This window comes from Meriones unguiculatus, chromosome 20 (genome assembly GCF_030254825.1).
Source record: "Meriones unguiculatus strain TT.TT164.6M chromosome 20, Bangor_MerUng_6.1, whole genome shotgun sequence".
NCBI classification, from domain to species: domain Eukaryota; kingdom Metazoa; phylum Chordata; class Mammalia; order Rodentia; family Muridae; genus Meriones; species Meriones unguiculatus.
In genome coordinates this window covers 34,688,270-34,703,251 of record NC_083367.1, presented here as the reverse complement: position 1 = coordinate 34,703,251, position 14,982 = coordinate 34,688,270, and the positions used below count along the sequence as shown (strand labels likewise).

At 40.0% G+C, this 14,982-nt stretch overlaps 1 protein-coding gene across 1 annotated transcript in view; it reads right to left on the bottom strand.

The window, feature by feature from the left end:
- Tbc1d32 (TBC1 domain family member 32) overlaps positions 1-6,522 on the bottom strand; it is a 223,224-nt gene extending 216,702 nt beyond the window's left edge. Inside the window, exons 1-2 of the mRNA XM_060373683.1 lie at positions 6,108-6,522; positions 2,995-3,156 (exon numbers count right to left, since the gene is read on the bottom strand). Coding sequence (XP_060229666.1) covers positions 2,995-3,156; positions 6,108-6,262 — 317 coding nt within the window. The 5' untranslated portion in view covers positions 6,263-6,522. The remainder of the gene's footprint in view (positions 1-2,994; positions 3,157-6,107) is intronic.
- Between the last annotated feature and the right edge of the window lie 8,460 nt (positions 6,523-14,982).

The window sequence follows — 14,982 nt, the reverse complement described above, 5'->3', positions numbered from 1 at the left end:
AGGAGCATCAACCTGCTGCCTACAGGAAAACCATCTCAGCACAAAAGGCAGAAGAACCTAGAGTAAAAGTATGGAAACAGGTGTGTAAGCAAATGGACCTAGGAAACAAGCAAACATCTCTGTTCTAAATGTCAAACAAAACAGACATCAAAGAAAAACTAATAGGAAAGACAGGCATGTCACTTCCTCCTGGTGAAGGGAACAATCCATTAGCGGACACTATAACTTCAAACATCCATTCCCAGAACAGAGATACACTCAGTCTAGTGAAATAAATCCTCTTAGCTATGAGGTTGCAGATTTAGCCCCGCACAACAGTAATAGGTGATTTCAACAGTCCACTCTCATCAACAGACAGGCCAATAGCAACAAGAACAGTAAAAATGAACTAGATTATATCACAGATCAAAGATGGCACACATGGACTCGACAGGTATCTTCAGAACATTTGATCCAAATGCTGTAGAGAATACAATCTTCTCAGCAGCCACCAGAACTTTTTCCAAAATAGATAACATATTAGGGTACAAAGCAAGTCTCAACAAACACAGGAAAATTAAACCATTCCTTGTATTCTATCTGATAACAATGGAATATGACCACAAACCAACCAAAAGCAATAAAAACAGGAAAATATACACCAATTCATGGAGAACAGACGACAAATCACAGAATGATAGATGGGCTTTAAAGAAGTCAAGACAGGACCTCCCCTATCAGTGGACTTGGAGAGGGCTATGGGAGGAGATGAGAGAGGGAGGATGGGATTGGGAGGGAATGAGGAAGGGGGTTACAGCTTGGATACAAATGGAATAAAATGTAATTAATGTAAAAAAAAATAAAAAAATTAATTTAAAAAAAAGAAGTCAAGATGGAAATTAAAAGAAAATTCCTAAAATCAAGTGAAAATGAATATACAACATAAACACACACAATCTAGGCCATACAATTGAAAAAGTCTTGATACAGAAGATGAGGGAGGAAGGGTGAGATTGGGAGGGGCAAGGGAGGGGTCTACAGCTGGGATACAGAGTGAATAAGCTATAATCAATATAAAAAATAAAATTTTAATTTAAAAAAGTCTTAATACAGAAGTGTATAGTTCTAAGTACTTCTGTTAGTAAATAATAGAGATCTAAAAAAAAAAAAAAAAAAAAAACTTAATTACATACTTTACAATCCTGAAAAAACATAAAATAAAACTAGCCAAACCGGGAATTATGATCAGGGGAAAGAGGTGCTCACTAGCCCCTACTACTAGCTACAGAAGTACTGACGGCTAATAGCTTCTAGAAGAAAAACAATTTTCTTTAAACCTGTGACCCCCAGTTAGTAGGTCCACCATGCTCTGGTGAGTGGCCTCACACTCACATATGGGCAGTTCTAACTGTACTCAATGAGGTTACAAACTAAAAACAGAAACAAGTTGAAAGGGTGGAAGGATGAGAGGGGTGTATCTGGGATAAGTGTGGGTAAATATGAGAAAAATACATCATATGCATGTAGGAAATTCTCAAGCAGTTAATAAAACATATTTTTAAAAGACCTGGGCAGAAATCAATAGCTAACGCAGAGTTGGTTCTTTGAAAAGATATGTAAGGTTAACAAACCCTTAGCCAAACTAAACAAAAGAAAGAGAAGACTCAAGTTGTTAGGTTTTACCTTGAAAACATCACCTATTAAAATTAGATAAAAGGAGTAGATAAATTTCTAAATGCATGTGACCTACAAAATTAAACCAAGATGAGGCAAACCATTTAAATAGTCCTATAATAAGTAGTGAGGTTGAAACAGTGATTTAAAATATCCCAACTAAAGAAAAGTCCAGCCTCAAATGGATTGATCCATGGATGAATTTCATAACACCTTTGAAGAAGAAATAACACAATTGCTCCTCAAACTAGCACATAAAATAGGAAAGGTAGGAATACGACGAAACTTTTACAAAGTTTACACACTAGAGAAAAGACAGCATTTTCAAAGAGGGCCGGAAAAACTAAATTTCGACAGTTAGCAGAATGAAACTAAATGATTATATCTCTGTCTGCACAGAAGTCAACTCCAGGCCAATAGCTACAAATGAGATTTCAAGAAATGCAAAGGATAAGAAACTGACAACACAGTGAAGTGACGGCCTACATAATGGGAGAAAAACCTCTGTCAGCTACATATCCTACAGAGGATTAGCATTTAGAGTACATAAAGAACACAAAAAAAGTAAATATCAAAACATACAACTGAGTCCAAGAAAACTAACAAACAGGAGCCATGAACCCAAACAAAGAGTTCTCAAAAGATAAAAATTCAAATGTCTAATAAATACTTTAAATTGCTCAACATTGTCAGCTAGAAGTGAAATGGAAGATAATGCTAATTTGAAATTCCATCTCACCTGTCAGAATGACTATCATCAAGAAATCAAATGACAAGTATTGGTGACAATGTGGGGGAAGAGGAACATTTACCCACCAGGAATGTAAAATGGTGCATGCACTGTAGAGATCAGTGTCAAAAGCCCTCAAAAAGCTAAAAATTGTATACTCCAGCCATGCAATTTCTGGGCATATATCCAAAAGACTCTATATTCAATTACAGAGATATTTGCACGTCCATATTCATTGCTGCTCTATTCACAACAGCAAGGAAGTTGAATCAGCCTAGATGTCTACCAACTGATGAATAGATAATACAACTGTGATAAGTATATGCAAAGGAATCTTATTCATCTATAAAAAAAGAAAAAATTTCCAGGGAAATGAAACTGGAAAATACTATATTAAGTGATGTAGCTCAGACCTAGCAAGGAAAATATCATATGTTCTTTCTCATATGTAGATCCTAGAATTTAATTTTTAGATCTGTGATCGTGACTTGGAGTATCGGCAGAGGTCAGGAAGCCAGAAGGAGCCCGTGTAAAGGGGACGTTAGAGGTCCTACAGGCTGAGGAGATGTATGTATTATAAAGAGCATATACAATGTTCTGGTCATACTCACTCTTTGGATTCCTGGGTTCTTTTGGTCACATGCTGTACAATGGTGTCATAACCAGGTTCCTCATCCTGATTCTGATCAGATGTGGATTTTTCCATTTCTTCTTCAATCATAGACCCCAACGTGTTACATATGTGCTGCCTAAGGTATTTCACAAATTCATAGCTGAAACAAACATAGAAATAAAATGTAGTAAATATCACCATCTCACTTATTAATTGGATCCAGGAAATTGAGCACACAAAGGCCTGTAAGCTGTCATGATTTTTTTTTTTTTTTTTTTTTTTTTGCCTTGTCATTAAATAACAACTGTTGGCAAAAGCACCTCCAGCCCCTAAATCTTTTGTCTTATTTATCTGGAGAGTGAAGACAGGGAAGCAGGGTTTCTCTTTGAAGCTAGGCTAGACTCAAACTCAAAATCTCCCTGCATCAGCCTCCTAAATCCGGGGATTAGAGGTGCACAGCACCATGCAAGTTAGACTGAGCAATCTTCCTACTTAAGTAAAACGCCTGACCAACTGGCCTTGGTACAGTGCAGTCACATTGCTGAATGAAAGTGAGAATCCTAATTAGAAACAATTCACTGCATAGTGTTTCCTTCTGCTTTGGTAATTTTTTCTTGCAAAACAGTTTAAAACTTCCTTTCAGTCACACCAGAAACTAACTATTTAACACACCCTCCTGTAGCTGAAGGTGGAGCCCAGTGTTAAAAGACCAAAAAAGGTATAGAAAAAAAATTTTTTAATGTCCTCAAAGATGGACATCTGAACCTAGTATATAGGTGTTTTGCTTTGTTCTGTTTTGTTTGGGGGGTTGTTTTTTGTTGTTGTTGTTTTGTTTATTGTTGTTGTTTTGGTCAAAAGGAAAAACACCTGGAAGCCACCACATCTCAGAAGCAGCTCAAAGCACACAGCCATAAGTCTCATTGTTTCCTCCAGTAACAAAAACCTTTCTTTTACATAGGAAAATATTACTAAGTTGAGTATCATGTGCCCACAGTTCCTTCTCCAGCGTTATTACCTACATTTCCCAAGAAAACTCAGTGATTGCTCTTCTGCGATAAACTTGTGACTGTCTCAGAATGCTGATGCAAACTACAGAAAACCAAAACCTACACTTCACAACGCCATGTATATAATTATAAAATATCATGTACATTATAAAACATTACCACATATGATATTAAGTTATCATATATGATATATATGCACATAAAATAAGTACTCTCTCCCCTTCTAGAGGCCTAGAGTATCTTCTGCTATATTAAAAGACGAAAGGAGAACACAGATTTACAGCTTAGAGAGAGAAACAATAGAGATTGTTGGAGGAAAGGGCAGGCAGGAATCTCCATGTGACAAATCTTCTCTAGGATGGTATTGCTTATACTAGTTTCTCCCCCACAATGACCTCATTTACCCCCATTTTGGTTCATTATGTCACAAATTGCATTACTCCCTAACTCAACTGTCTCCAACACCATCTTCTTACTATCCCAGAAACTCGGTAACCAAATAAGCTTTTTTAAAACGTGAAATGAAAAAAAAGGGAGATGTAACAGCACACCTTGTGAATATTAATGTGAATGTTAACAAAAATATGTAAATTAGCTTGAAAATCTAGATAAAATTGGAAAATTCCAAAATATTACTTACTATTTTTAAACCACAAATGTGTCATGTGTGGTGGTGTACACCTGCCATACTCGCATTTCAGAGGCAGATACAAGTGGATCTCTGAGTTTCAGACTAGCCTTGTCTACATAGCAAGTTCCAGGCCAGTCAGGGCTACATTGTGAGATCCTATCACAAAAAAAAAAAAAACACTAAACAAATAGATATGTAATATGTCCACTTTTATTTGACATATTTGACATAATGTGGCAAACGTTTTATTGTGCTTTTTATGTAACAAACCTGTGACCAAAAAAAATGACTGCGAGTATATCTAAATAATAGTATCATCCAATAATTTTGATTAGCAACGACTTAATATGATAATAAGCGAAGACAAAGGAAACCATAAGCACAATCATAAACTTAAAAAAAAAAATCAAGCTGGGCATGGTGACAGAAACGCCCACCACTTGGGACACTGAAGTAGAACAGGAACTTCCAGGCTAGTCTGGGCAACACAGCAAGCAGTTCTCAAAAATCATGATTATTAAGTTAGAAACTCTACAGTGACTCTTTCTATATCTTTTTAAAATTCCCTTGAGAATCTGAGAAAACTTAAAAAAAAAAAATCTGCAAGTAGGCATGGCCTTTTACATAGAACATTAAAGCACTGAAGGACTCCCTAATGCTCATTTCTAGAAAAAGTGAACTTCGGGATATCCAGAAGTCAATAAAAGTAACTAAACGCTTCCCATCACGCATGAAGCTCTGGGTTCCATCCCGTGCACCAGAATGAATACAAAAGCAACATCACAAGAAAAATGTGAGACCAAACGAAAGGCAAGCATTTGCTTTTAAAAAGCTACAACTAACCATAAACGGGGCACCTGCAAATAGCCTTTGAAGCTGAGAGGCTTAACTCATTATATAAACAAACTCCAAAGAAGCATATATATCTCTAAGAAGCGTTTACACTGTTAAAGGTCCTTCAGGTAGCTCTTAACAACTTCCTTTCTCTGTATTCCTCCATGCTGGACGTCCTGGCTCCTATCAGTGTACGCAGGGCATTTGCATAGGCGGCCTACCTCTTCACAGGCACCTAGACCTGCTTCAGTATGGGAGTCCCTTGCAGTATTGAATGGCTACCTACAGCAGACAGTGAAGTAACAGACGAAAAACCAGGGATGGGAGGGAGAGGGCGGACACTACTTTTGGGGATTGTGAAAGGAATCACTTTAAACGGTTAATATTTCAGATTTACAACTGATGTTCTTAAACTGCTGAGACAGCAAAGAACATACAGGCAGAAGAGGCTCCAGAAAAATCAGCTTTAAAAAAAAAAGAGAGAGAGAGAAAGAAAAATAAATCCTGCACTGGGACAAATGGGGGGGAGGGAACATCAATTAGCTATTTTACCAAAATTCAAATGAATCTCTATCTAGATCACTTTCGCCTTTCCTGGACCAGTGGTTTGTTTGCTTAAAAACTTAAACTCGACTTTACTTGTGGAAATTTTCGTCAGTTTCCTCCAGCCTCAAGAGGATCTCTTCTGCGCACTCCAAGGAGGGAGCGCCGGTGATTTTCTCCTTCACGCTCTGGAACAGCTGGCGGAGCATCGCCTGCAGCATCACCTCATCCTCGCTGGAGAAATGGGCCATCCTGCGCAGCAGTCAAACCTTGGGACCCTCCGCGGGGTCGCCACCACCATAGCGCACTGCGCACGCGCGACACGGCCCAATCACGGCCGACGCCCAGCGTCGTTCCCTAGGAAACCACAGCCAGCGCCGGGGGGCGGGGCCGGGGCTGAGTGGTGACGTGAGGGAAGTCCAGGCTCCGGGGTTGGAGACCAGGAATCGGCTGAATCGACTTCGATGCCTGAAGTCCGTCGGTACCAGCAGAGCTCAGGCGGACCCCCGACGTGAACAACAGCCACTTCAGGGTCTGCGGGGCGGGCCTGACGGGAAACGCCCCGCTGCGCCTGACGTCAGCTCGCTGACGCACCCGGGGGAGGGGTGAATCCTGGAGGAGACTGGTACCCGTCCTTTCCTAACCCTGTACTGGAAGAGGAGATCAATAAAGGCAAAACAAAGGAAGCCAGACTAAACAAGTATCAACTGGAGGGTAGATGGTGTTGAAATGTGGGAAAACTTTTTTTTTTCGTACAGCAGCCACAACTATTGAGCACCTGCTGCTTACCAATCATCCTTACCTGCCTGTGAAGATGGTCCTTCATTATGTGACAGAGAAGAAATTAACAATTCACGGCATGGTAGTTAAGTGCCTTACTCAAGAAATGCCACATGACAGCCAGGAAGTAGGCTCTTGAGCCCTCACCCCCTAGCTAAAGAGCTATGGACATCTGGCTTCTGGGAACTGGAGAGGGGGAGTCAGTTGTCTTTAAGGTTGTGGGCATGCTCCAGAGGCTGGCCCAATATCCATGAGAATATGAACAACAAAAAGCGGACTTGGTGTTTTGTTTTGGGGGGGGTTAGAACTGGAGAGGTGGGATGGTGGTTAAGGCCACTGGCTGTTCTTACAGAGGACCCACGTTCAATTTCCATCACCAACATGATGGCTCGCAACCTTCTGTAAGTCCAGTTCCACAGGACCTGATGCCCTCTTCCTACCTCCGTGGCCACTGCACACCTGTGATTCACAGACATACATGCAAGAAAACACTATGCACGTAAAATAATTTTGAAATCAACTTTATTAAAAGAAGAAAGAGACTGTAGAGGTGGAATTGTAGGGGTGAATCTGATCTAATACATTGTACAAAAATAAAACTCAAAGATTAACAGAAATTTGTGTCTTTAAAAAAAAGGAATGCTGGTGGCATTTGCTGTGGAAACCTAGGGTTTTGTTTGAAAACCAGTGGGGAGTTTAAAAAGAAACAGAACTTGTATTGTATTCTCGTATCAGATACACTTCTCAGATTAGCCAGACTCACTCAATAGTTCTCCTGCCCGATCTAGTGTTTCCAGGGAAACAGACGTTTCTCTCCAGCTCTGAAAACGAGTTCTTTGCTTTTTAATATAAAAATTGGTTTTTTTATTACTTGACAATGGCATTATGTATATACTGTTTCATGCCACTTTCCCTTCTCTTCTCTGTACCCTTTCCCACTGGAACCCTTTGACCAAACAACTTCCTGCTATTTTGATGTCTTTTGGTTTCCTATTGACCCACATTCGCTTGCATAAGCATCTTTGGAGAGGAGTTGTTTTCAGAAATATGGGTAATGTGTCAGTAGCTACACCACTGAAGAAAATTACACTACCCCCTTTACATCTCATAAACGCTCAGGAACGGATAGGGCCTCATGAGCACCTGTGCCATGCAGGATTAAATCAATACGAGTCCAGTTTTGTGCAGCTCTTATACAAATGCCCACAACTTCCGTGAGTTCCCAAGTGCAGTGGGTATGCCATGTCCAGAAGACACTGTCTTAAAGAAGTCCTCTCCAACCTCCAGCTCTGATGCTCTTTTCACCCAGTCTTCTGAAATATCCCCTGAGCCTTAGGGCCGGAAGTTACATAGATGTCCCATTTAAGGCCAAGGACAACACACTGACCAGTTGTGAGCCTCTGTATTAACTGCTGCATATTGAAAAGTTCCTCTGAGAAAGGCTGACAGCAGAACTGATCTATGAGTATGAGCATAAGTATCCAGAAGGCTGTTCAATGATATGTCCACTTAGCAAAACAACGGTAATAGATGTTCAGCTAGAGCCTAGGACTTTGTCATACACAGGTGTTCTTACCAGATCTACAATAGCAGGCATGAGATTGCTCCTATAGAGCTGACTACAAATCCAATCCGAAAACATTTGTTTCCCCCACGGCATTCATGTCATTATGACACCAATGGGCATACCTTGCTAGGAAAGTCGGAGTGGCCCATCAGATCCACAACTGGGTAGGACTGCTGATGACTTTTCTCCCCAGCAACTTACAAAGCACCAGTTGACACTAAGAAAGCTAGCCAGCAGGAAGGAAACTTACAGCGTAGACTCAGTGTGATTCCCTCTGAATGTCCTGCAACAAAGTGTGGGGAATCATAAAATATAGTCCTAATCTTATTATTACATCACCTATTGCATTTGTTAATAAGAACAACTTGGCAGAATAGGTGTTCTAAATCTTATTAGTGGATGATGCATAGCACCACATACTCATGCATTCATGTGTGTGCGTGTGCACAGAGTCACCAGCAGCAAGACAAGATACATATTCATACCAACCCAGAATGGCTTGTATTTGCAACTCAAAACACCAAGGTTAAATAATCACTAGTGAGCTTTTCATATTTTAGATTCAGAATGTCACCCAAAGGCCACAAATAAAGGCTTCCTCCCCCATTCATGGAGTTCTTGAAAGGTGGAGAAATCTCCAGAAAGCATGGTTTAGTATCAGGGATTTGTCTCTTATTCTAGTTTCAGTCTATGCTGTGAAAAAACCATGATGAAAAGCAGCTTGAGGAGGAAAGCATCTAGTTTACACTTTAAGAATACAATCTATCAGCCCTAAAAGCAACAATCAATAAATAGGACCTGATGAAACTGAAAAGCTTCTGTAAAGCAAAAGACACTATCATTAGAACAAAACAACAGCCTACAGATTGGGAAAGGATCTTCACCAATCCAACATCTGACAGAGGGCTGATATCTGGAATATATAAAGAACTAAAGAAGTTAAAAGGCAATAATCCAAGTAACCAAATTAAAAAATGGGGTATGGAGCTAAACAGATAATTCTCTGTAGAAGAATATAGAATGGCAGAGAAACACATAAGGAGGTGTTCAACATCCCTAGCCATCAGAGAGATGCAAATCAAAACGACCCTGAGATTTCACCTTACACCCATCAGAATGGCCAAGATGAAAAACTCAAGAGATAACGCATGTTGGAGAGGCTATGGAGAAAGGGGAACCCTCCTCCATCGCTGGTGGGAATGTCAACTGGTACAACCATTATGGAAATCAATCTGGCGCATTCTCAGACAATTAGGAATAGTACTATCTCAAGATCCAGCTATACCACTCCTAGGCATATATCCAAAAGATGTTCAAGTATACAACAAGGACATTTGCTCAACCATGTTTGTAGCAGCTTTATTTGTAATAGCCAGAACCTGGAAACAACCCAGATATCCATCAACTGAGGAAATTGTGGTATAGAATTTGTAATAGAAATTGTGGTACTTGTACACAATGGAACACTACTCAGCAATTAAAAACAAGGAAATCATGAATTTTGCAGGCAAATGGTGAGATCTAGAAAAAAATCATCTTGAGTGAGGTATCCCAGAAGGAGAAAGACACACATGGTATATACTCACTTATATAGACCTATAAGATAGGATAAACATACTAAAATATGTACACCTAAAGAAGATAAACAAGAAAGAAGTCCAGGGGCAAGATCGCCATCTAGAAGGACAAAGGGGATGGACATTGGAAATTGGAGAAAACAATGAACAGGACAGTAGCCTACCACAGGAGGCACCCGAAAGAGTCTGCCTAGCAGTGTATCAAAGCAGATGCTGCAACCCATAGCCAAGCCTTCGGCAGAGTATATGGAATCATATGAAGGAAGGAGGAATTAATATATCCTAGAGGGGACAGGGAGCCCCACAAGGTGAAAATATATCTGAGCACAGGGGTCTTCTTTGAGACTGTTTATCCAACCAAGTACCATGCATGGATATAACCTACAACCCCTGCTCAGACATAGCCCATGGTAGCTCAGTATCCAAGTGGGTTCCCTAGTAAGAGGGACAGGAACTGTTTCTGACATGAACTCATGAGCTTCCCCTCTCCCCTGAGGGAGGAGCAGCCTTGCTAGGCCACAGATAAGGACATTGCAACCATCCTGAAGATACTTGATAAGCTAGGGCCAGACGGAAGGAGAGGAGGACACTCCCTCTCAATGGTCTCGCAAAGGTGCAGGAGGAGGTGAGGGAGGGAGGGGAGGAATGGGAGGGAAAGAGGGAGTGGGCTACAGCTGGGATACAGATGAATGTATAAAAATTTAAAAAAATAAATTAAAAAAAAAGAATACAATCTATCATTAGCAGAAGTCACAACAGAAACATGGAGACAGGAAACATCGAAGAATACTGGTTCCTACTTAGCTAGCTTTCTTATTTAGCCTGGGACCACCTGCCTAGGAATAGTGGTACTGACAGTGGTCCAGGTCCTCCGACATCATTAATGTGCAACATGATCCACCACACACATGCCCACAAGCCAACTGAATCTAGGAAATTTCTCAATCAGGACTCACTCTACAGATTCAGTCTATGTCAGGTTGACAGTTAACTAGGATGGCCATTTATGGAGATCTGCCTATCCAGTGTTTTGAAGCCCTGGCCTCCTCCTGTCTCCTTCTTTGCCCCATCCCCACCCCCCATGCGATTAACAGTTTTGTTTCCACCAGTTGCTCTACACTGTAAAATTCTGCCTCACCAGTAAAGAACCAGATGACGGTGAAAACAAACCTCTAGAACCATAAATCAATACAAACCATTCCTCCTCTTTAATATGTTACAGTAACAAAATAATAACACTTTACTAATAATTAATAACACAATAATAATGCATTATTTAACAGTGTAATAAATACAACTACTATCTGAGTGTTGTACATTTCAGTATGACTAATAATAAAACTTATTATCACCGCAAAAAGCCAAATATTAAGATGATAAATAGGTAGCTTGAATTAGCCATTCTAGTTCAAGCAAAACTCATAGTATCAGTTTATATCTTTTTTTTTTTTAAGACAAGATTTCTCTGTATAGCCTTGGCTATACTGGACTGGCTTTGTAGACCAGGCTGGCCTCGAACTCATAGAGATCTGCCTGCCTCTGGGTCCCTGAGTGCTGGGGTTACAGAAGTGTACCACTGCACTCAGCCGCTTATAGCTATATGTCACCATAATTTGTTGATATATAATTGTAAGAATGAAAAAGAAAGGCAAAGAAATCTAATTTAAAAGGAACCTGTAGTTATGTGATTTTCCTGGCATGCTAAACAAAGATACTTGATAAAATTCAGAACATAAGAAAATACGCACTTTCCGTAACTTACATATTTTTCTTCCCTGAAATTTTCTGTGTAGTTGTGACAACTGTATTTTCATATAAATGAATTAGCAAATGGATTCTTGTATGTGTAAAGATCATTTTAATCTAAACAAATGACCAGCAGAACTATTAAAAGTAACAAAAGAGTGGCTGTGGCTTTTGCTCAACGGGAGAGGGCATCCTCAGCATTGATGAGGCCCTGAATCTATCATGCCAGCCACAGAAAAATTACATAAGAAACAGAGGAGTACTCTGAGTGAGCGAGATTACCCTGTGTGTATTTCAAGATGCTTAGTGTCCCTATCTACACCATAAATGCCAGCAATTGCCCCCAAGCCAGTTTGATGACAAAATATCCTCCCACATCTCAAATGCCTTCTAAGAGAAAATAGAACTGCACAAAGTGATAACTATGATAAAGAATATACTAAGGAGGAAGGACAAAAGGATGCCTCAGATACAACAAGTGTGGAAAAATGTACATTTAGATAAATCTCAATAAACATCTACATAAATCAATAAACATCTCAGTAAATCATCTACACTAAAATAATAACCCTTATAATTTGTAAAGGCTAGAAATGTGTACTACTGGAGGAGAACAGGCCTCAGAATCACATAGGGACATCTGCCTCTTATGTCCTGAGCGCTGGGATTTAAAGACATGTGCCACCATGCCAGGCCTGAAGATATTTTTACACTTTTTATCATTACACTTATTTTTGTATGTGCCCACAAGCACACCATATCAGACAATGATTTCAAGTGCCAGTTTCCTCTTCCTATAATGTGGGTCCTGGAAACTGAACTAAGATCATCAAGGCCTGGCAGCAGGCAGGTTTACCTAATAGCCCCACTTAAATATTTTAAGATTTACTCATTTAGATGTCTGTATATTTATATGTGTGCATGCATGTGTTTGGGCAGAGAGGCCAGAAAGGATATCAGGGCCATTTTCTACCACTCTCAGCCTATACCTCTGAGGTAGGGTCTCACCTTGAACTTGGAGGCCATATTGCCAGCCCCCATATTCAGTAGTACTCTTAGGCCTGAATTCTTTGTTTGCCTTCACTCATATATTGGTGACTTGATGTATAGGTAATAGCAACATTTCTACTGCATAGCCAGTGTTTTCTTCCCCAGGTTAGAAGGCAGCAAGCCCCAGGAATCTCCTGTGTCAGTCTGCACTCAAATCTGAAGTTACAGGCATGTGCCGTCCCCCTAGCCTGTTATGTGCTAGGATTCCCAACTTCAGTTCTCATTATCGTACAGCAAACTCTCCTAAGGACGGAGCCACTTTGCCAACCCCTAGCACCCACATTTAGACTTGGCCTTACCCACATCTTTTATTACTTTGTGCTTCAATCTAGACTGCTTATTAAGATAAAGAAAGGGGACAAAAATATAGTGGATTGAGGAGAGCAAAGGTTTATTTATGTCTTATGTGTGGGTCCAGATACAGTCAGACCCAGACTACTAGAACAGCCTAACCATTACCAACAGGGAGTTTTTGCCACTGGATCCAGGGCTGCTTCTCCAGCTTCCATCACTCTACACCTGCCACTCATCCAACGCAAACCAGCAAAGGCATCATCAGAAAGAGGCCCAGATTACTTCTGTTTAAAAAATGTTGACTAATATGAGGTTACATGAACACATCTACCTATAGCCAAAGCCAAGAAACAAAGTAGGCTTGGATAAGTGATGAAAATGAGAATCTTTATAAGAAAAGAAGAAAGGAAGGATGAATATTGATAGATATCTAGTAATCTCTGTCACATACCCTTCATGTGATATCCTAACTTTTCCAGTACAAATTATTGTGTACTAGCTAGTTTACTCAAAGGAAGATCATAGTTTTGGTTTGGGTTTTGATCTTTTAATTAACAGAAGACAATAAAGAGCATACAAGTCAAATGCCAAAAGCAGATTAAAGATGAATATGAAGTAATTTAAAGCAATGATCATTATTAAATGTATAAGCAGAACAAACATTACCACGATATTTTAATTTATCCAAATCATCTCAAATAATGTTTCAAATTTTCAGTAAATTCTGTACTAATATTTTTCCTATGCTACTTTTATAGCATGATTCCTAGTACAGTTATTGCTGATATATAAAATGGTTCACTAAAATTTCACTACCCACAATATATATTTAAAGGCAAAATAAGTGCAGACAATCATGCAGGTAATTTTCACTTCAGAGTTAATCTTAATCGGATTGATAATCCTTATAATTTCTCTTCTTTGAGATATTTTAATGAAAGAATAACAAGCATAACTTATTTGAATGATTATGTGTTAATGAGTTAAGGGCTGGAGAGATGGCTCAGTGGTTAAGGGCACTTACTGCTCTTGCAGAGGACTGGGGTTCAGTTCCTAACACCCACACTGTACTTCACAACTGTCTGTAACTCTAGTTCCATGAGATCCAACACCCTCCTCGTCTGGCCTTCGAGAATACTGCGTGCAGGTGGCACACATACATGCAGACAAAACGCTCACACACATGAGGTAAAGATAAGCCTTTATTTAAAACTTTCAGAAGAATAACCATGTAATAAAGGGAAAAATTAATATTGCATGAAGATGAGTAATGAATATCTGAGAAAGTCTACAGCCACAGTTAGTCAACAAAACTCAAGCCAGGCATCAGCTTGGGAAGCTGAGGCAGGAAGATCACAGACTGGAGACCAGCCCAGCTGCATTAGTTCCTTTCCTGTTTCAGTGATAAAATACCATCACAGGGAAATACTTAGGGGAGAAAGGGTTTATTTTGGCTTATACTCCTAGAGGGACAGAGTCCACTAAGGTAGAAAAGACATGGCAACAGGCAGAGAAGGCATGGTGGCAGGAGCAGGAACCTTGATGACCACATTCATTTCATCCACACAGAAAGCAGAGAGAGAAAAAGATGTGGAACCAGGAAATGAAATCCCAAAGCCCACCCCAACGACATGCTTCCTTTAGCAAGGCTTCATTCGACAGGGCGCTGTAACCTTCATGAAGAGTAGCATCACCTGGAGACCAAGTGTTCCAAATATGTGAGCAGATGGGGGACATTTCATATTCTTATCACAGTACTGGCCCACATGGCAAGGCCTTGTCTTAAAATGTGGGCTGTGCTCTGCCATGCAGACTGTGAAAGCAGATGCTTAGCCTGATGGCCAACTGATGGGCAGAGTGAATGGAATTTTACATAAGAAGTGGGAAATAGTAAGAGCTGGAGAGGACAGGGTCTCCACAAGGAGAGCAACAGAACAAGAAAATTTGAACACAGGGA